At 42.9% G+C, this 20,375-nt stretch overlaps 1 protein-coding gene across 1 annotated transcript; it reads right to left on the bottom strand.

Moving 5' to 3' along the window:
• Positions 1 to 180: 180 nt before the first annotated feature.
• On the bottom strand, positions 181 to 19,444 carry cplx4a (complexin 4a). Its single transcript, XM_020486878.2, has 3 exons — positions 18,862 to 19,444; positions 7,658 to 7,745; positions 181 to 2,046 (listed from the first exon to the last, which is right to left on the bottom strand). The coding sequence occupies exons 1-3, from the start codon at positions 19,020 to 19,022 to the stop codon at positions 1,819 to 1,821; spliced, it is 477 nt and encodes a 158-aa protein (XP_020342467.1). The 5' UTR covers positions 19,023 to 19,444; the 3' UTR covers positions 181 to 1,818.
• Between the last annotated feature and the right edge of the window lie 931 nt (positions 19,445 to 20,375).

Here is a 20,375-nt window from a genome sequence, read left to right as displayed (position 1 = left end):
GAAGACCCATTCCTTTATTCAGCCTCTGATAGTGTGCTAGTGTAATTCACATATTTAAAATCTAATCTAGAGTTTCTTTCGATTTCTGTCTGTTATATCACCCTTGAGGAATATATGTATTTGTAAATAGAAGGCTTTGGATCTGTGAACAGCTATAAGAGAAATAATGTCAAATAGTCCGACATTTTATACAAGTCAGTCGTTTTATTTGTCATTGGCTTCTGCATGAACATGTATAATTCTAACAGCACAACATACCTTTACATTTAATATACATATATTTTAGAGTAATCCAATATCCTTAACATTAGTTCTCCAGTGTGTCAGTCAAAGATAATGTACAGTTTGTTTAATTATGGAATAAATACTATATATTTTTTATTTAAATGATGGATTGTGCAAAACTGCAAGTATTTATCTCTTACAGATGTGTTTTATGCTTGTTGTTTTGGATAAACATTGATAGAGGTGATTGTCAAAGATTTACTATTGTGTGTGTGGAGGAGGATATGCAACAGAATGCATTTAGCAACTGTCCAAAATACTGTCAGTTGCAAAAAGTGTAAAAGAAGTGGCCATCATGAGTGCCATAATTTCCTAATTAACAGATGAAACATGGAGAATAACACAAATTGGGGAGAAACAATCTAAAACAGCATTCATTCACACACATACAAAAAATACGTACTTTTACAAGTTAAACAAACAGCAAATTACAGGGAGACTTCAAAACATAAACCGATTCACACAAGAAGTTGTTTGGGAAATTAACTTCCATTTCAGCGAAAGACCTGCTACCATTGGATGTCGCCAAGTAGATTTCACAGCTTTGATCATTGATAGGGGGAGATAGAGGACTCTCTTAGACCTGGGTTCAAATAGTATCTGTTTTCTTTCAGCTGAGCTTGATTGAGCTTACCTGGCGCAATTATGGAGCCAATGGAATGGTACCAAAAGTGCAAACCAACTCGGCCCGTCCATCTGGCACTCCCCAGACAGGCTCAATCAAAACACTCAAAGGAGACTTTAAAACAGGGGTACTCAAGTACTAGTTGAGAAGGTCCGGTCAAACAAATGTCCTATGTGGCTAAGGTCCAGATGGATAATGTCATTTATCGGCATAGTAACAAACCCTACCTCACAACCCAATTGGACCCCAAACTGTTCACACCCCTCTTGTTGGTAGAGAGAAAATGTTGCAGTTTTAAAGCTAATTTCCTGCAGTTCTACACATTTCACATGAGACAGAGAATTTTGTTGCTGTTTCGAAGTTAATTTCCTGCAGTTCTACACATTTCACATGGGACAGAGAATTTTGTTGCTGTTTCGAAGTTAATTTCCTGCAATTCTACACATTTCACATGGGACAGAGAATTTTGTTGCTGTTTCAAAGCTAACTTCCTGCAATTCTACATGTCTTATGTGTGTTTAAATGATACCAGGGGTCGAAGCCCGATCGAGTTCCATTTTTTTAACAATAAATAGATGTGGTCCACCAGTTGAGTATAGGAGCTTTAAAATAGCTCAGATACTTATTTTAAACCCAGGTCTGCTCGGCGCGAGAGTGGGGACTCTTATAGGATCGGTTTGTTTACAGTCAGTCCTAAATCACTCCCTTTCCCTCCCCCTTGTTCCCTTACACCTCTATGTTAGCATGTCTAATGGTCTTAATAAGTATAGGCAGTGTGGTGGTACAGCTTCCACCATATTTTTCCACCTTCAGATCTGCAAACATTGAAGGGTTAGGGCCAAGGGATCGAATCGGGCTAGAATTGGGACCGGCTGTTCATGAAGTGTAATCTTCCATTTTATTTTTATTTACATGACAGAGCATTTCTCCTCTGCCTTGGCTTTCATCTCCGTCACGGTGGCCGAGGCCTTCTCCTTGAGCTGGTCCATGTCCATGTTCTGGAGGTTCTGAATGCCACCCAAGATGGAGTCCTTGTCCTCCTCCTCCGTGGCATCCTCATCCACCATCTTGAGCAGCTCCTCGGGTACGTCCACGTCGTCTCCAGCCATGGCCAGCATGTTATCGTCCTGCTCGCTCTGGAGAGAGTAGAGACCGATACAGACATTATATTTATTTTATAGCTTGTAATATTATTATTAGGTCAGGACATCAGCTAGTAAGACAGACAGAGATGATGTTCTCGTCCTGCTCGCTCTGTTAGAGAAACAATAGAGATGTTACATTAGCTAGCATCGTTAGTTACTGCTCGCTGCCCTTCTCCCACTAAAAGACCAATGCAGACATTAGATTAGCAAGTGAGACAGACAGACAGCCTGAACCTACTACTCGGCCTTTAAAGGGAGAGACCGATACAGATATAAACAACCTCCTACAGGGGCAAGAAAAAAGTATGTGAACCCTTTGGAATTACCTGGACTCCTGCATAAATCTGTCATAAAATTGTATCTGATCTTCATCTAAGTCACAACAATAGACAAACACAGTCTGCTTAAACTAATAACAAACAAACAATTATACGTTTTCATGTCTTTACTGAACATACCGTGTAAACATTCACAGTGCAGGGTGGGGAAAGTATGTGAACCCTTGGATTTAATAACTGGTTGACCCTCCTTTGGAAGCAATAACCTCAACCAAACGTTTTCTGTAGTTGAGGATCAGACCTGCACAACGGTCAGGAGGAATTTTGGACCATTCCTCTTTACAAAACTGTTTCAGTTCATCAATATTCTTGGGATGTCTGGTGTGAACCGCTCTCTTGAGGTCATGCCACAGCATCTCAATCGGGTTGAGGTCAGGACACTCTAGAAGGTGTATTTTCTTCTCTTGAAGCCATTCTGTTGTTGATTTACTTTTGTGTTTTGGGTCGTTGTCCTGTTGCATCACCCAACTTCTGTTGAGCTATAGTTAGCGGACAGGTAGCCTTACATTCTCCTGCAAAATGTCTTGATAAACATGGGAATTCATTTTTCCTTCGATGATAGCAAGCTGTCCAGTCCCTGAGGCAGCAAAGCAGCCCCAAACCATGATGCTCCCTCCACCATACTTTACAGTTGGGATGAGGTTTTGATGTTGGTGTGCTGTGCCTTTTTTTCTCCACACATAGTGTTGTGTATTCCTTCCAAATAATCTGTCCACATAATATTTTGCCAGTAGAGCTGTGGAACATCCAGGTGCTCTTTTGCAATCTTCAGACGTGCAGAAATGTTTTTGTTTGGACAGCAGTGGCTTCTTCCGTGGTGTCCTCCCATGAACACCGTTCTTGTTTAGTGTTTTACGTATCGTAGACTCGTCAACAGAGATGTTAGCATGTTCCAGAGATTTCTGTAAGTCTTTAGCTGACACTCAAGGATTCTTCTTAACCTCATTGAGCATTCTGCACTGAGCTCTTGCAGTCATCTTTGCAGGACGGCCACTCCTAGGGGGAGTAGCAACAGTGCTGAACTTTCTCCATTTATAGACAATTTGTCTTACCGTGGACTGATGGACATCAAGGCTTTTAGAGATACTTTGTAACCCTTTCCAGCTTCATGCAAATCAACAATTCTTAATCTTGGGTCTTCTGAGATCTCTTTTGTTCGAGGCATATTTCACATCAGGCAATGCTTCTTGTGAACAGCAAACTCAAATTTGTGAGTGTTTTTTTTTATAGGGCAGGGCAGCTCTAACCAATATCTCCAATCTCGTCTCATTGATTGGACTCCAGGTTAGCTGACTCCTGTCTCCAATTAGCTTTTGAAGAAGTCAGCCTAGGGGTTCAAATACTTTTTCCAACCTACACTGTGAATGTTTAAACGATATATTCAATATAGACAAGAAAAATACAATAATTTGTGTGTTTTTAGTTTAAACGTACTGTGTTAGTCTATTGTTGTGACTTAGATGATCAGATGAAATTTGATGACCAATTGATGCAGAAGTCCAGGTAATTCAAAAGGGTTCACATACATGTTCTTGCCATTGTACTCGTGTGTTCATGTAGAGGCCAACACAGGCGTCAGATTAACTAATGAGACAGACAGCCTACTGCAGCTATACTCCTGCCTCATGCTGGATCTGTAGAAACAAGACATCAACAACACAGCGTCCGCGTGTGAGACAGAGATATCTTCTACAGTTACACTCTGGTCTCTGTAGGGGCCAGCACAGACATCAGATTAGCTAATGAGACAGACAGCCTACTGCAGCTATACTCCTGCCTCATGCTGGATCTGTAGAAACAAGACATCAACAACACAGCGTCCGCGTGTGAGACAGAGATATCTTCTACAGTTACACTCTGGTCTCTGTAGGGGCCAGCACAGACATCAGATTAGCTAATGAGACAGACAGCCTACTGCAGCTATACTCCTGCCTCATGCTGGATCTGTAGAAACAAGACATCAACAACACAGCGTCCGCGTGTGAGACAGAGATATCTTCTACAGTTACACTCTGGTCTCTGTAGGGGCCAGCACAGACATCAGATTAGCTAGTGTGATAGAAAGATACCATACTACAGCTAGACCAACACAGACAATCAATCAATAAATCAATCTATCAATGAAATCAATACAAATAAATCATAACTGATGTTTTTATGTCAGCAGTTGTCACAAAGTGCTTTGCAGTACATTGGATTAGCTACCGAGGCAGACAGACAACCTCTATCATCCTGTCTCGCTCTGTAGAGACAGATGTTAGATTAGCTAGTAAAACATGGAGACATCAAATAAATGAGACGAATACAACAAGTGTAGACTTCACTGTGAAATGTTTACTTACGACCCCTTTCCCAACAATGCAGTTAAAAAGTAGGAACATTTCCAAATAGATGTAAAACATATATTATTATATATATATATATAGTAACACGATAAAATAACAATGACGAGGGTATATAAAGGCTATAAAGTACCGGTACCGAGTCAGTGTACTGAGGTATGAGGGTGTTGGGGTGATTGATTGAGGTAATATGTAGATATAAGTAGGGGGTGAGGTATGAGGGTGTTGGGGTGATTGATTGAGGTAATTTGTACATGTAGGTTTGGTTAGGTGATTGATTGAGGTAATTTGTACATGTAGGTTTGGTTAGGTGATTAATTGAGGTAATTTGTACATGTAGGTTTGGTTAGGTGATTAATTGAGGTAATTTGTACATGTAGGTTTGGTTAGGTGATTGATTGAGGTAATTTGTACATGTAGGTTTGGTTAGGTGATTGATTGAGGTAATTTGTACATGTAGGTTTGGTTAGGTGATTAATTGAGGTAATTTGTACATGTAGGTTTGGTTAGGTGATTGATTGAGGTAATATGTAGATATAGGTTTGGTTAGGTGATTGATTGATTGAGGTAATATGTAGATATAAGTAGGGGGTGAGGTATGAGGGTGTTGGGGTGATTGATTGAGGTAATATGTACATGTAGGTTTGGTTAGGTGATTAATTGAGGTAATTTGTACATGTAGGTTTGGTTAGGTGATTGATTGAGGTCATTTGTACATGTAGGTTTGGTTAGGTGATTGATTGAGGTAATATGTAGATATAGGTTTGGTTAGGTGATTGATTGAGGTATTATGTAGATATAAGTAGGGGGTGAGGTATGAGGGTGTTGGGGTGATTGATTGAGGTAATATGTACATGTAGGTTTGGTTAGGTGATTGATTGAGGTAATATGTAGATATAAGTAGGGGATGAAAGGCAGAATGTCCGGGTAGCCATTTGATTAACTGTTCAGCAGTCTTTTAACTTTGGGGTAGAAGCTGTTCAGGAGCTTTCAGGTCCCAGGTATGGCGCTCCGGTACCGCTTGCTGTGTGGCAGCAGAGAGTACAGACAGTGGCGGGAGTCTTTGATAATTTTTAGGGTGTTCCTCTGACACAACCTGGTATCCTGCAATAACTACACACAACCATATGCAAGGCACGGGATGAGCGTCGTTTTAATACCTCACTGGTGAAAACAAATGGTCACTTAGGGATCCTTAGTTTGAGCACACACACTTATTGCAATAAAGAAGAAGAAGGAACAGATTGACTGAAGAAACTGCAGAAACCTCAAACCTCCATTCTAGAACCTGTTGAAACCTCCATTCTAGAACCTATTGGATCCTACGTTCTAAACTCCAGGAAGGCTGATCTGAAACCTGCGTTAGCCTTTCCGTTGTAAACCATGACGACGGCCAGGTGTGAGGATTCTAAAGATGTCCGCCACAGTCTTACACAAGAGACTAATTCCATTAGTTAAACATGCCAGATTTTGCAGTTACTATATACAATCACATTATTCCACCATTCATTGTGTTCATCAGTTGTGATGACTGTCTTGTACAATGCCTTTAATCAAATTTAAAATAATCTTTATTTTGGGTTGTCTGTTATGGTGAAACTATACTTGCTGGACTCAATAGTCGTTGTATAGCCTTTGTCATGAACATGTCTATTCAAACTAACACGCAAACAAAACAACTGAATCAGTACCTATTCATGATATATGAATATGTTGTCTATTGTTTTGAAGTGTCGTTCCACATATAGAAATGAAAATAACTAACAAGAAGATTGAATATTGAAGTGAATGACTTGTGAGAGGCATTCTGCAAAAAGCAAACACAGAAGCCATTTACGTTCACCTCAGTCAGGATGATTTATTTTCAATACTTAAATAATATTAATATATATTCTGCTTTTTGCTACTTTAAGCACAGCTTTATACATGGTAGTGGTAATATAGCTATACAAATCAAATTGTTCGAACATTGAACTATCGTCTTTTCTTTCAGTAATGACGTATATAAAATCAGAAATCCAACTGTACCTTATTTTCGCTCGTCATAACAACTGGTTAACAATATCTTCCTTATCAAGCAGCTTTCAATAGATCCAAACAGATTCAATAGATTATTCTACAGAATCTAACCTAGATGTGGTTGTTGTGGCTGTCAACGTCGCTCAACCAACACTGTCTTCACTCTCCAGAGCCACATTAACACCTAGCAGAGCAGATGGCTTCTGGTCTTGTTTTAAGCCCGCGGCACAATATAGGACACCATGTCAAGTCTCCAGGCCTTTTATGGAACATCTTGCCTTCACCGTAATCTGCTGGCAGTTAGCCACCTCCACCTCCCGCTGTACGGCCTAAGGTAAACTGCCCATGTACTAGGCCAAGGGATAAAAACAGCGTCTAGCCTGTAAACATCAACCATTGAGGTGTTCACCACAGCGCTAGAGTCGTCAATACAGACACCCTGTTTCGAATCCAGGCTGTATCACAACCGGCCGTGTTTGGGAGTCCCATAGGGCGGCACACAATTGGCCCAGCATCGTCCGGGGTTGGCCGTCATTGTAAATAAGAATTTGTTCTTAATGTTCTTAACTGACTTGCCTAGTTAAATACATTTCAAATGTAAAATTACATAACCTCATTGTTCCATCCAAAGGTCTCTGCATCTGAGCAATGAACGCGTTTGCTATTTTAACAATAGCTCTACAGTATGTAAACATACAGTATAACATAAAACAGTGCAGAATTCAGGAAGCAAAGTAAAGTTGAAATAATCTACTCTAGAGAGTGACTAGTGACAGGGGGCTGAAAAGATTGTAATTCAGGGGGAATGGATTCTCACAGGGGGCTGAAAAGATTGTAATTCAGGAGAAATGGGTTGTCACAGGGGGCTGAACAGGTTGTAATTCAGGAGGAATGGGTTGTCACCTTTGGGAGTCTGTACTTGTCTCGTAGGCACACCCGCAGAGTTGCCCTCTCAGCTTTCTTGTGTAAGAAGTCGGCATCTCTCTCCATCCTGAACAACAGAGAAAATAAATGATTGATTCATTGATTGATGAATTAATTTATATATAATGTGACCACATAATGGATAATTTTATATGCATGCATACTGTATACTTGTTTAATTTGTATTCATACAACAATAACGGTCTGAGTATGATCTTGTTTCAACCAAAGGGACAGTCAATATACCATACTAATGCAACACATGATACTGTGAAGCTAAGAGGATGCAGCGCTTACGGAGGTTGACCTTAACGACATGCTACATGTCTCATGGGTAAACCATCAGATGGGTTTAGGTAAAGAGGTAAGGAGGTTCACACTACATATTCTCACTGTTCAGTCATATGATTCTTCTGGAATTTGACAAGAGAACATGGAGGATGTCTGGGCTGGCTGCTATAATAAATAGTTACTATTTATGACTTTATCATCCAATGTGCTGCTTGCTTTCCTCCTATTTAGAAAAATCAAAGGCTGTAAAGTCTATGGCTCCAATGATAGTAATTGATTAAACCAACGTTTCAACAGCTTTCCTCCTGTGTCATTATTATGGCTTTACACAACCCGTAGCATGTCACCACAAGCCGTAGCATGTCAACACAACCCGTAGCATGTCAACACAACCCGTAGCATGTCAACACAACCCGTAGCATGTCATCACAACCCGTAGCATGTCATCACAACTCGTAGCATGTCATCACAACCGGTAGCATGTCATCACAACCGGTAGCATGTCATCACAACCCGTAGCATGTCATCACAACCTGTAGCATGTCCTCACAACCCGCAGCATGTTCTCACAACCCATAGCATGTCATCACAACCCGTAGCATGTCTCACAACCCGTAGCATGTCAACACAACCCGTAGCATTTTCCCACAACCCGTAGCATGTCATCACAACCCGCAGCATGTCATCACAACCCGCAGCATGTCATCACACCCCGTAGCATGTCATGACAACCCGTAGCATGTCAACACAACCCATAGCATGTCATCACAACCCATAGCATGTCATCACAACCCGTAGCATGTCATCACAACCCGTAGCATGTCAGCACAACCCGTAGCATGTCAATACAACCCGTAGCATGTCAGCACAACCTGTAGCATGTCATCACAACCTGTAGCATGTCAGCACAACCCGTAGCATGTTATCACAACCCATAGCATGTCAATAGGCATTGGGCAGTCAGATTATACAACGCATGGTCAACTCATTAGTGTATTGACTTTAGGATAATCATTATGAGAATCCTTGGTTGCGATCCAAGTGGCTCCATAATCTCTATATAATGCACTACCCTAGCGGTTATAGCCCTATTTTCTATATAATGCACTAGCCTAGCGGTTAGAGCCCTATTCTCTATATAATGCACTAGCCAGGTGGTTAGAGCCCTATTCTCTATATAATGCACTAGCCTAGCGGTTAGAGCCCTATTCTCTAATGCACTAGCCTAGCGGTTAGAGCCCTATTCTCTATATAATACACTATGCTAGTGGTTAGGGCCCTATTCTCTATATAATGCACTCGCCTAGCGGTTAGAGCCCTATTCTCTAATGCACTACTAGCCTAGTGGTTAGAGCCCTATTCTCTAATGCACTAGCCTTGCGGTTAGAGCCCTATTCTCTAATGCACTAGCCTAGCGGTTATAACCCCATTCTCTATATAATGCACTAGCCTAGCGGTTAGAGCACTATTCTCTATATAATGGACTAGCCTAGCGGTTAGAGCCCTATTCTCTATATAATGCACTAGCCTAGCGGTTAGAGCCCTATTCTCTAATGCACTACTAGCCTAGTGGTTAGAGCCCTATTCTCTAATGCACTAGCCTAGCGGTTAGAGCCCTATTCTCTAATGCACTAGCCTAGTGGTTAGAGCCCTATTCTCTAATGCACTAGCCTAGTGGTTAGAGCCCTATTCTCTATCTAATGCACTAGCCTAGCGGTTAGAGCATTGGGCCAATAACCAGAAGAATGCTGTTTTGAATACTCGAGCAGACAAGGTGACCCTCTCTCACCCTGAAAAATAACACATTTCACTGCACTTACCGGGTGTATGTGACAATACAGCATATTATTTATTTTGGCCAGAACCCTATGGGATTCCCTAGGGCCCTGTTTAAAAGTAGTGCACACTAAAGAGAATAGGATGCCATTTGTAACAACAAATCTCAAGGCCATTTTCAAATAACATTGTATTGGTCACATACACGTGTTTAGCAGATGTTATTGCGGTTGTAGCGAAAATGCTTTTGTTTCTAGCTCCAACAGTGCAGTAATATCTAACAATACACAACATATACTCAAAACACACAAATCTAAAGTAAAGGAAATAAATATTTGGACGAGTAATGTCAGAGCGGCATAGACTAAGAATATAGAATGTAATAGAATACAGTATGTGCACTGCCGTTCAAAAGTTTGGGGTCACTTAGAAATGTCCTTGTTTATGGCCATTAAAATAACATCAAATTGATCAGAAATACCGTGTAGACATTGTTAATGTTGTAAATGACTATTGTAGCTGTTTTTTTTAAAATGGAATATCTACATAGGTGTACAGAGGCCCATTATCAGCAACCATCACTTCTGTTCCAATGACACGTTGTGTTAGCTAATCCAAGTTTATCATTTTAAAGGGCTGATTGATCGTTAGAAAACAATTTTGCAATTATGTTAGCATAGCTGAAATCTGTTGTGCTAATTAAAGAAGCAATAAAACAGGCCTTCTTTAGACTAGTTGAGTATCTGGAGCATCAGCATTTGTGGGTTCGATTACCAACAGTGAAGAGGCGACTCCGGGATGCTGGCCTTCTAGGCAGAGTTCCTCTGTCCAGTGTCTGTGTTCTTTTGCCCATCTTAATATTTCATTTTTATTTACCAGTCTGAGATATGGCTTTTTCTTTGCAACTCTGCCTAGAAGACCAGCATCACAGTCACCTCTTCATTGTTGATGTTGAGACGGGTGTTTTCTGGGTACTATTTAATGATGCTGCCAGTTGAGGACTTGTGAGGCGTCTGTTTCTCAAACTAGACATTCTGATGTACTTGTCCTCTTGCTCAGTTGTGCACCGGGGCCTCCCACTCCTCTTTCTATTCTGGTTAGGGCCAGTTTGCGCTGTACTGTGAGGGAGTAGTACACAACATTGTACGAGATCTTCAGTTTATTGGCAATTTCTCGCATGGAATAGCCTTCATTTCTCAGAACAAGAATAGACTGACGAGGTTGTTTCTGGCCATTTTGATCCTGTAATTGAACCCACAAATGCTGATGCTCCAGATACTCAGCTAGCCGAAAGAAGGCCACTTTATTTGCTCTTAAACAGGACAACAGTTTTCAGCTGTGCTAACATATTTGTAAAAGTGTTTTCTAATGATCAATCAGCCTTTTAAAATGATAAACTTGGATTGCACAACGTGCCATTGGAACGCAGGAGTGATGGTTGCTGATAATGGGACTCTGCATGCTTATTTATTTTATTTATTTATTTTTTATTTATTTTACCTTTATTTAACCAGGTAGGCAAGTTGAGAACAAGTTCTCATTTACAATTGCGACCTGGCCAAGATAAAGCAAAGCAGTTCGACAGATAAAACGACACAGAGTTACACATGGAGTAAAAACAAACATACAGTCAATAATGCAGTATAAACAAGTCTATATACAATGTGAGCAAATGAGGTGAGAAGGGAGGTAAAGGCAAAAAAAGGCCATGATGGCAAAGTAAATACAATATAGCAAGTAAAATACTGGAATGGTAGTTTTGCAATGGAAGAATGTGCAAAGTAGAAATTAAAAAAAAAATAATAATGGGGTGCAAAGGAGCAAAATAAATAAATAAATAAAAATTAAATACAGTTGGGAAAGAGGTAGTTGTTTGGGCTAAATTATAGGTGGGCTATGTACAGGTGCAGTAATCTGTGAGCTGCTCTGACAGTTGGTGCTTAAAGCTAGTGAGGGAGATAAGTGTTTCCAGTTTCAGAGATTTTTGTAGTTCGTTCCAGTCATTGGCAGCAGAGAACTGGAAGGAGAGGCGGCCAAAGAAAGAATTGGTCTTGGGGGTGACTAGAGAGATATACCTGCTGGAGCGTGTGCTACAGGTGGGAGATGCTATGGTGACCAGCGAGCTGAGATAAGGGGGGACTTTACCTAGCAGGGTCTTGTAGATGACATGGAGCCAGTGGGTTTGGCGACGAGTATGAAGCGAGGGCCAGCCAACGAGAGCGTACAGGTCGCAATGGTGGGTAGTATATGGGGCTTTGGTGATAAAACGGATTGCACTGTGATAGACTGCATCCAATTTGTTGAGTAGGGTATTGGAGGCTATTTTGTAAATGACATCGCCAAAGTCGAGGATTGGTAGGATGGTCAGTTTTACAAGGGTATGTTTGGCAGCATGAGTGAAGGATGCTTTGTTGCGAAATAGGAAGCCAATTCTAGATTTAACTTTGGATTGGAGATGTTTGATATGGGTCTGGAAGGAGAGTTTACAGTCTAACCAGACACCTAAGTATTTGTAGTTGTCCACGTATTCTAAGTCAGAGCCGTCCAGAGTAGTGATGTTGGACAGGCGGGTAGGTGCAGGTAGCGATCGGTTGAAGAGCATGCATTTAGTTTTACTTGTATTTAAGAGCAATTGGAGGCCACGGAAGGAGAGTTGTATGGCATTGAAGCTTGCCTGGAGGGTTGTTAACACAGTGTCCAAAGAAGGGCCGGAAGTATACAGAATGGTGTCGTCTGCGTAGAGGTGGATCAGGGACTCACCAGCAGCAAGAGCGACCTCATTGATGTATACAGAGAAGAGAGTCGGTCCAAGAATTGAACCCTGTGGCACCCCCATAGAGACTGCCAGAGGTCCGGACAGCAGACCCTCCGACTTGACACACTGAACTCTATCAGAGAAGTAGTTGGTGAACCAGGCGAGGCAATCATTTGAGAAACCAAGGCTGTCGAGTCTGCCGATGAGGATATGGTGATTGACAGAGTCGAAAGCCTTGGCCAGATCAATGAATACGGCTGCACAGTAATGTTTCTTATCGATGGCGGTTAAGATATCGTTTAGGACCTTGAGCGTGGCTGAGGTGCACCCATGACCAGCTCTGAAACCAGATTGCATAGCAGAGAAGGTATGGTGAGATTCGAAATGGTCGGTAATCTGTTTGTTGACTTGGCTTTCGAAGACCTTAGAAAGGCACGGTAGGATAGATATAGGTCTGTAGCAGTTTGGGTCAAGAGTGTCCCCCCCTTTGAAGAGGGGGATGACCGCAGCTGCTTTCCAATCTTTGGGAATCTCAGACGACACGAAAGAGAGGTTGAACAGGCTAGTAATAGGGGTGGCAACAATTTCGGCAGATAATTTTAGAAAGAAAGGGTCCAGATTGTCTAGCCCGGCTGATTTGTAGGGGTCCAGATTTTGCAGCTCTTTCAGAACATCAGCTGAATGGATTTGGGAGAAGGAGAAATGGGGAAGGCTTGGGCGAGTTGCTGTTGGGGGTGCAGTGCTGTTGTCCGGGGTAGGAGTAGCCAGGTGGAAAGCATGGCCAGCCGTAGAAAAATGCTTATTGAAATTCTCAATTATGGTGGATTTATCAGTGGTGACAGTGTTTCCTATCTTCAGTGCAGTGGGCAGCTGGGAGGAGGTGTTCTTATTCTCCATGGACTTTACAGTGTCCCAGAACTTTTTTGAGTTAGTGTTGCAGGAAGCAAATTTCTGCTTGAAAAAGCTAGCCTTGGCTTTTCTAACTGCCTGTGTATAATGATTTCTAGCTTCCCTGAACAGCTGCATATCACGGGGGCTGTTCGATGCTAATGCAGAACGCCATAGGATGTTTTTGTGTTGGTTAAGGGCAGTCAGGTCTGGGGAGAACCAAGGGCTATATCTGTTCCTGGTTCTAAATTTCTTGAATGGGGCATGTTTATTTAAGATGGTTAGGAAGGCATTTTTAAAAAAATATCCAGGCATCCTCTACTGACGGGATGAGATCAATATCCTTCCAGGATACCCCGGCCAGGTCGATTAGAAAGGCCTGCTCGCAGAAGTGTTTCAGGGAGCGTTTTACAGTGATGAGTGGAGGTCGTTTGACCGCTGACCCATTACGGATGCAGGCAATGAGGCAGTGATCGCTGAGATCTTGGTTGAAGACAGCAGAGGTGTATTTAGAGGGGAAGTTGGTTAGGATGATATCTATGAGGGTGCCCGTGTTTAAGGTTTTGGGGAGGTACCTGGTAGGTTCATTGATTATTTGTGTGAGATTGAGGGCATCAAGTTTAGATTGTAGGATGGCTGGGGTGTTAAGCATGTTCCAGTTTAGGTCGCCTAGCAGCACGAACTCTGAAGATAGATGGGGGGCAATCAGTTCACATATGGTGTCCAGAGCACAGCTGGGGGCAGAGGGTGGTCTATAGCAGGCGGCAACGGTGAGAGACTTGTTTTTAGAGAGGTGGATTTTTAAAAGTAGAAGTTCAAATTGTTTGGGTACAGACCTGGATAGTAGGACAGAACTCTGCAGGCTATCTTTGCAGTAGATTGCAACACCGCCCCCTTTGGCAGTTCTATCTTGTCTGAAAATGTTGTAGTTTGGAATTAAAACTTCAGAATTTTTGGTGGTCTTCCTAAGCCAGGATTCAGACACAGCTAGAACATCCGGGTTGGCAGAGTGTGCTAAAGCAGTGAATAGAACAAACTTAGGGAGGAGGCTTCTAATGTTAACATGCATGAAACCAAGGCTATTACGGTTACAGAAGTCGTCAAAAGAGAGCGCCTGGGGAATAGGAGTGGAGCTAGGCACTGCAGGGCCTGGATTCACCTCTACATCGCCAGAGGAACATAGGAGGAGTAGAATAAGGGTACGGCTAAAAGCTATGAGAATTGGTCGTCTAGAACGTCTGGAACATAGAGTAAAAGGAGGTTTCTGGGGGCGATAAAATAGCATCAAGGTATAATGTACAGACAAATGTATGGTAGGATGTGAATACAGTGGGGGTAAACCTAGGTATTGAGTGATGAAGAGAGAGATATTGTCTCTAGAAACATCGTTGAAACCAGGAGATGTCATTGCATGTGTGGGTGGTGGAACTAATAGGTTGGATAAGGTATAGTGAGCAGGACTAGAGGCTCTACAGTGAAATAAGCCAATAAACACTAACCAGAACAGAAATGGACAAGACATATTGACATTAAGGATAGGCATGCTTAGTCGAGTGATCAAAAGGGTCCGGTGAGTGGAGAGGTTGGTTGGTGATTTAGACAGCTAGCCAGGGCATCGGTAGCAAGCTAGCATAGGATGGAGGTCTGTTAGCCACCCCTTACGTTCCGTCAGTAGATTAGTGGGGTTCCGTGTGGTAGAGGGGATTAATCCAAATCACACAACAACAACAAAAATAAAAACAATAGATATAGTTATAGAGGCCCAAGAAGAAAAGATAATAATAATAATTTAAAAAATTATTTAAAAAAAATAATAATAATAAAAAAATTGTCCGATTGTCTATTCAGATAGCAGCCGGTAAGACAGCTAACGGTTAGCAGGCCGCAGATGGGCGTTCAGGTAACGTCGCGACGGAGGAGCCGGCCGAATAACTCCTTCGGGTAGATAACGTCGGCAGTCTAGTTGTGAAGGCCCGGTGGGGCTCCGCGAAGGCAGTAAAACGGGTCCGGATAGGTGACTGCAGCCCAGGTGTGATTGATGGAACTCAGGAGTGATTGACGGAGCTTGCTAGCTCCGGAATAATTGATGTTTGCTCCGGAATCGACGAAGGCCGATGGTCACACGGATAGCAGCTAGCTAGCTGTGAGATCCGGGTATGAATGTCCAGGGACATGGAGAGAAAAATTGGTCCGGTATGTTCCGTTCCGAGCCGCGCTGCGCCGTACAGAACTGGCGATAGATTTTCGAGCTAAAGGATAGCTGATGACCACAAACCGTGGCTAGCTGAATACTAACGATTTGCCAGTAAAGGAGCTAACTAGCTTCTGAACTAGCTTCTGGATTAGCTTCTGGCTAGTTTCAGGCTAGCTTCTTGGAGTTTCTGGCTAGCTTCTTGGAGGATTACAGATCTGAGGTAAATAATACTTTTTTATAAATATACATTGGTGAGGCGGGTTGCAGGAGAGTGTTTTGAAGATGAGTTGATGGAAAAATAAAAATAAAATGTATGTGAAAAAGTTGTAAATATATATATATACAGGACACGACAAGACGAGGACAAAAGACGTCTGAACTGCTATGCCACCTTGGAGAGATTATGTAGATATTCCATTTAAAAAATCTGCTGTTTGCAGCTAGAATAGTTATTTACTACATTAACAATTTCTACACTGTATTTCTGATCACTTTGATGATATTTTAATGGACAAAAAAAATAGCTTTTCTTTAAAATACAAGGAAATTTCTAAGTGACCCCAAACTTTTTAATGGTGTTGTTCATATGAGATGAGTAAGGCAAAATATGTAAACATTAAAGTGACTAGTGTTCCATTATTAAAGTGGTCAGTGATTTCAAGTCTATGTATATAGGGCAGCATGTATATGTGCCAACCTCATTGGTCGCTGTGGAGAGGGAACTGTTTCCCCTAGCCAATTAAACGTGAGGATTATTAGTTGGCCAGATTGAGGGCTTGGGCCAGATTGAGGATTAGGACAAATTACCCAACACAGAAACAGTACACTGATTGTACAAAACATTACCATAACATAGACTGAACAAGTGAATCCAGGTGAAAGCTATGAATCCTTATTGATGTCACTTGTTAAATCCACTTCAAATCAATGTAGATGAAGAGACAGGTTAAAGAAGGATTTTTAAGCCTTGAGACAATTGAGACATGGATTATGTATGTGTACCATTCAGAGGGTGACTGGGCACAAAATATTTAAGTGCCTTTGAACGGGGTATGGTAGTAGGTGTCAGGCGCAACAGTATGAGTGTGCCAAGAACTGCAACGCTGCTGGGTTTTTCACGCTCAACAGTTTCCCATGTGTATCAAGAATGACCCACCACACAAAGGACATCCAGCCAACTTCACACAACTTTAGGGAAGCATTGGAGTCAACATGGGCCAGCATCCCTGTGGAACGCGCTGGCCACCTTGTAGTTTCCCAATTAATTGAGGCTGTTCTGAGGGCAAAAGGGGGTCAACTCAATATTACCAAGGTGTTCCTAATGTTTTGTACACTCACTGTATAACACTAACTCCTGCTCTGCTCTGAGAGTCACAGGCCGAAGACACCCAACACAAAATGAGGAATTCAAGATGGTTATAAGGTGGTCATACACGCTCTTATAATGCATTATAACTGCAGGCTTTCAGTAAAAGTGCTTTAACATTTAACATCGGATCTGTGTGGAGCCATTTTCCACCAGACGACAACAGAATTGTTCACTAAATCATGGGAGGAAGGGCTAATCTGGTTACATAATCTGGTTACATAATCTGGTTTGGCTGAAGCGTCCATCAGAAGATTATATTTCTGTAAAACATCAACATGTCAAATTAAATCAAATATTATTATTGGTCACATACACATGGTTAGCAGATGTTATTGCGAGTGTAGCGAAATGCTTGTAACATGTCAGTGTTAGGCTAAGGCTATGCTATATTTTGTTGCAATATAGAAAATTATTACACACAAATAATGTAACCTTTATGGTCTCATTTGTTGATTTGCTTAAATAAATGTAAAAAAATCTGAATTTTATTGAATGTTTAAACATACAATCTACCCGCAGCGAAGCAGCTCAACATTGACATTCGGTCATCTAAAAGACTCCCATCCAGAGAGACCCACAGGAGCAACCAGGGTCAAGTGCCCAGCTCAAGGGCACGTCAAAAGATCTCCCACCAAGTCAAAACGGGGACCCGAACCAGCGACCTAGCAGCCACCAGCCCAAGATCCTAACAGCCAGGCCATCAACCATCCAAGACCCCCCTCCCCCACCCAAAAAAACCTCTCCCTCTGTTGTCGCCAGTTCCAAATCCCAACCCTCAGTTTCCCTCAGCCCATCCCACCTATCTCTGCTGAACACACTCTTTGTATTTCTACACACCATACAGTATCTTTCAACTATGCTGTGATGTAACATACAATTTGAATCTAATTTAATAGAATCCAGAGATTGCGAGTTAATGTTTTGGGCAGTCACTGAACATGCCCTACTCGGCAGCAGCAACATCATTTTACATAATAAAACAAAATGGCTGCCATGGCGGTGAACCCACAGTTATGACCTCTTCCTCCTGTTTGTTAACTAGTACCTGTCTGAAATTGTGGATATGGATGAATAAACTGGACAGAGTGTTGAAATGATTCGAGATAGACATAGGCAGTAAGATTACTTTTGATCTGTGATTTTTCACTTCACCATCAAAGCTCCTCCTACAACGTCGCAGTTAAATTAAATCACCATGGGTGAAATTCAGCAGCCATTTTAAAATCCTCCTGGAGTCTTAATAGTTCAGGCTCTAAATTAGACTGAACTGAATTCACTTTTCAAAATGTAAGACTATTTTACAGACTAATTTACAAACCATTTTAGAGACTATTTTACAAACTATTTTACAGACCATTTTAGAGACTATTTTACAAACTATTTTACAGACCATTTTACAGACTATTTTACAGACCATTTTTACAGACTATTTGACTTCATTTTAGCACTGATCCTTTTGAGTGTTATTCAAATTCAATGTCAGTAAACCAGTTTGGCTTCAAAAAACATTGTTGATATCACAGCAGAGGGTCAACGATCAGAGATTAATTGTGTAATGGTGGTCGTGGTTGTAAAAAATTGCAGTTTGAGTTAAGGTGTCTGCTCTGACCTTGAGTGACAAAACCATCAAGAAAATAAATTGTGCAAAAAGAAACTAATTGTAATCTGTAACGTCAGGAATAAATGTTGATAAATTTAAGTTATGAATTCAACAACATTTCAAATGAAATGCAAATGCAAGGTGATTTCCTGCAGAAATGCTGCATGGTGCTTGTCAAGGTCAGATAGAATAGGGGTGGTGGAGCCGACACTCTGTAGAGTTAGCCAGCCATGTTGTCTCATAGCCATTCATGATCCAACAACAACAAAACAAAATGGAGGTAACTCGGCAGTCAGGGCAGGTTACTTACTTCTCCTCCACCAACTGTTTTTGGTACTCCTCATACTCCTCGCGTGTCATCCCTGCTGCCTTAGCCGGGTCTGCAGGGGCCGCCTCCGCTTCTTCCTCTCCTCCACCCATAGGATTCAAACCAGCCAGTGGGTTAGGCATCATGGTCTTGATTAGGAACATCTTGATCCCCTATAGAGTTCTGCTGTACTAGGATATATAGATATTATATTATTGTAAATAGGACTAGTTGCTTCCCTGGCTTCTACCGTTGGGTTGGGATTGCTAGCGGTTGGTTAGGTCCAATGGGATCCTGTATATTCTGTCTAGCTAACCTGTCCTGCTGCCTGGGTGTGTAATGAAGGATGCACTGACGGCTAGGGAACAGACACCAACAACAAAAAATACGGTCAGCCGTAATCTGGATTAAACCTCACTACAGCCCCACGATGCTAAGAGGCAGATGGCCTGGTTTTCTGACTCTATTTTTAACACACAACTTTAAGGATTGATATTGATAAATGGGACAGGTTCAATCAATGACAGAATTGGTGTATAGCACAATGCAAAAGGTCACAGTCAAATTTTTGGGATTTCAAGATCCCAAGACATTCTTGTTCCCCTGTCACATTAGTTGTTGCATCCGCCCGCCCACTGCTAGTTAATCACATTACTGAACAAGGTTTGGCCCCTCCCATCTGCCAGAGATATCTGTTTATATCCTGGATGAGTTGGGGGGAGCTGAGGGCTGGAGGAGCTGAGAGTGGGGGGAGGAGGGGGAGCTGAGGGCTGGAGGAGCTGAGGGTGGTGGTGGGGGGGGGGTTGTTGAGGGCTGGAGGAGCTGAGAGTGGGGGGAGGAGGGGAGCTGAGGGCTGGAGGAGCTGAGAGTGGGGGGAGGAGGGGGAGCTGAGGGCTGGAGGAGCTGAGAGTGGGGGGAGGAGGGGGAGCTGAGGGCTGGAGGAGCTGAGAGTGGGGGGAGGAGGGGGAGCTGAGGGCTGGAGGAGCTGAGGGTGGGGGGAGGAGGGGGAGCTGAGGGCTGGAGGAGCTGAGAGTGGGGGGAGGAGGGGGAGCTGAGGGCTGGAGGAGCTGAGAGTGGGGGGAGGAGGGGGAGCTGAGGGCTGGAGGAGCTGAGAGTGGGGGGAGGAGGGGGGGCTGAGGGCTGGAGGAGCTGAGGGGGGCTGAGGGCTGGAGGAGCTGAGGGCTGGAGGAGCTGGGGGGAGCTGAGGGGGGGGCTGAGGGAGCTGGGGGGGCTGAGGGCTGGAGGAGCTGGGGGGAGCTGAGGGGGGGGCTGAGGGCTGGAGGAGCTGGGGGGGAGCGGAGGGCTGAAGGAGCTGGGGGGGGGGACTGAGGGCTGGAGGAGCTGAGGGGGGGGCTGAGGGCTGGAGGAGCTGGGAGGGAGCTGAGGGCTGGAGGAGCTGGGGGGGAGCTGAGGGCTGAAGGAGCTGGGGGGGGAGGACTGAGGGCTGGAGGAACTGGGGGGGGGGGAACTGAGGGCTGGAGTTATATAAAGAAATCTTTATGTAACAGCATGAAGAA

Source organism: Oncorhynchus kisutch, linkage group LG6 (genome assembly GCF_002021735.2).
Source record: "Oncorhynchus kisutch isolate 150728-3 linkage group LG6, Okis_V2, whole genome shotgun sequence".
Taxonomy (NCBI): Eukaryota; Metazoa; Chordata; class Actinopteri; order Salmoniformes; family Salmonidae; genus Oncorhynchus; species Oncorhynchus kisutch.
The sequence above is the reverse complement of the archived record's forward strand: the minus strand, read 5'-3'. Positions and strand labels throughout refer to the sequence as shown.

Excerpts from the sequence above, each read along its gene's own strand:
- cplx4a (XM_020486878.2), bottom strand. The coding sequence starts at position 19,022 with ATGTTCCTAATCAAGACCATGATGCCTAACCCACTGGCTGGTTTGAAT. Across the intron at positions 7,746-18,861 it reads AAACAGTTGGTGGAGGAGAA|GATGGAGAGAGATGCCGACT; the intron begins GTAAGTAACCTG and ends TCTGTTGTTCAG. Across the intron at positions 2,047-7,657 it reads ACAAGTACAGACTCCCAAAG|AGCGAGCAGGACGATAACAT; the intron begins GTGACAACCCAT and ends TACTCTCTCCAG.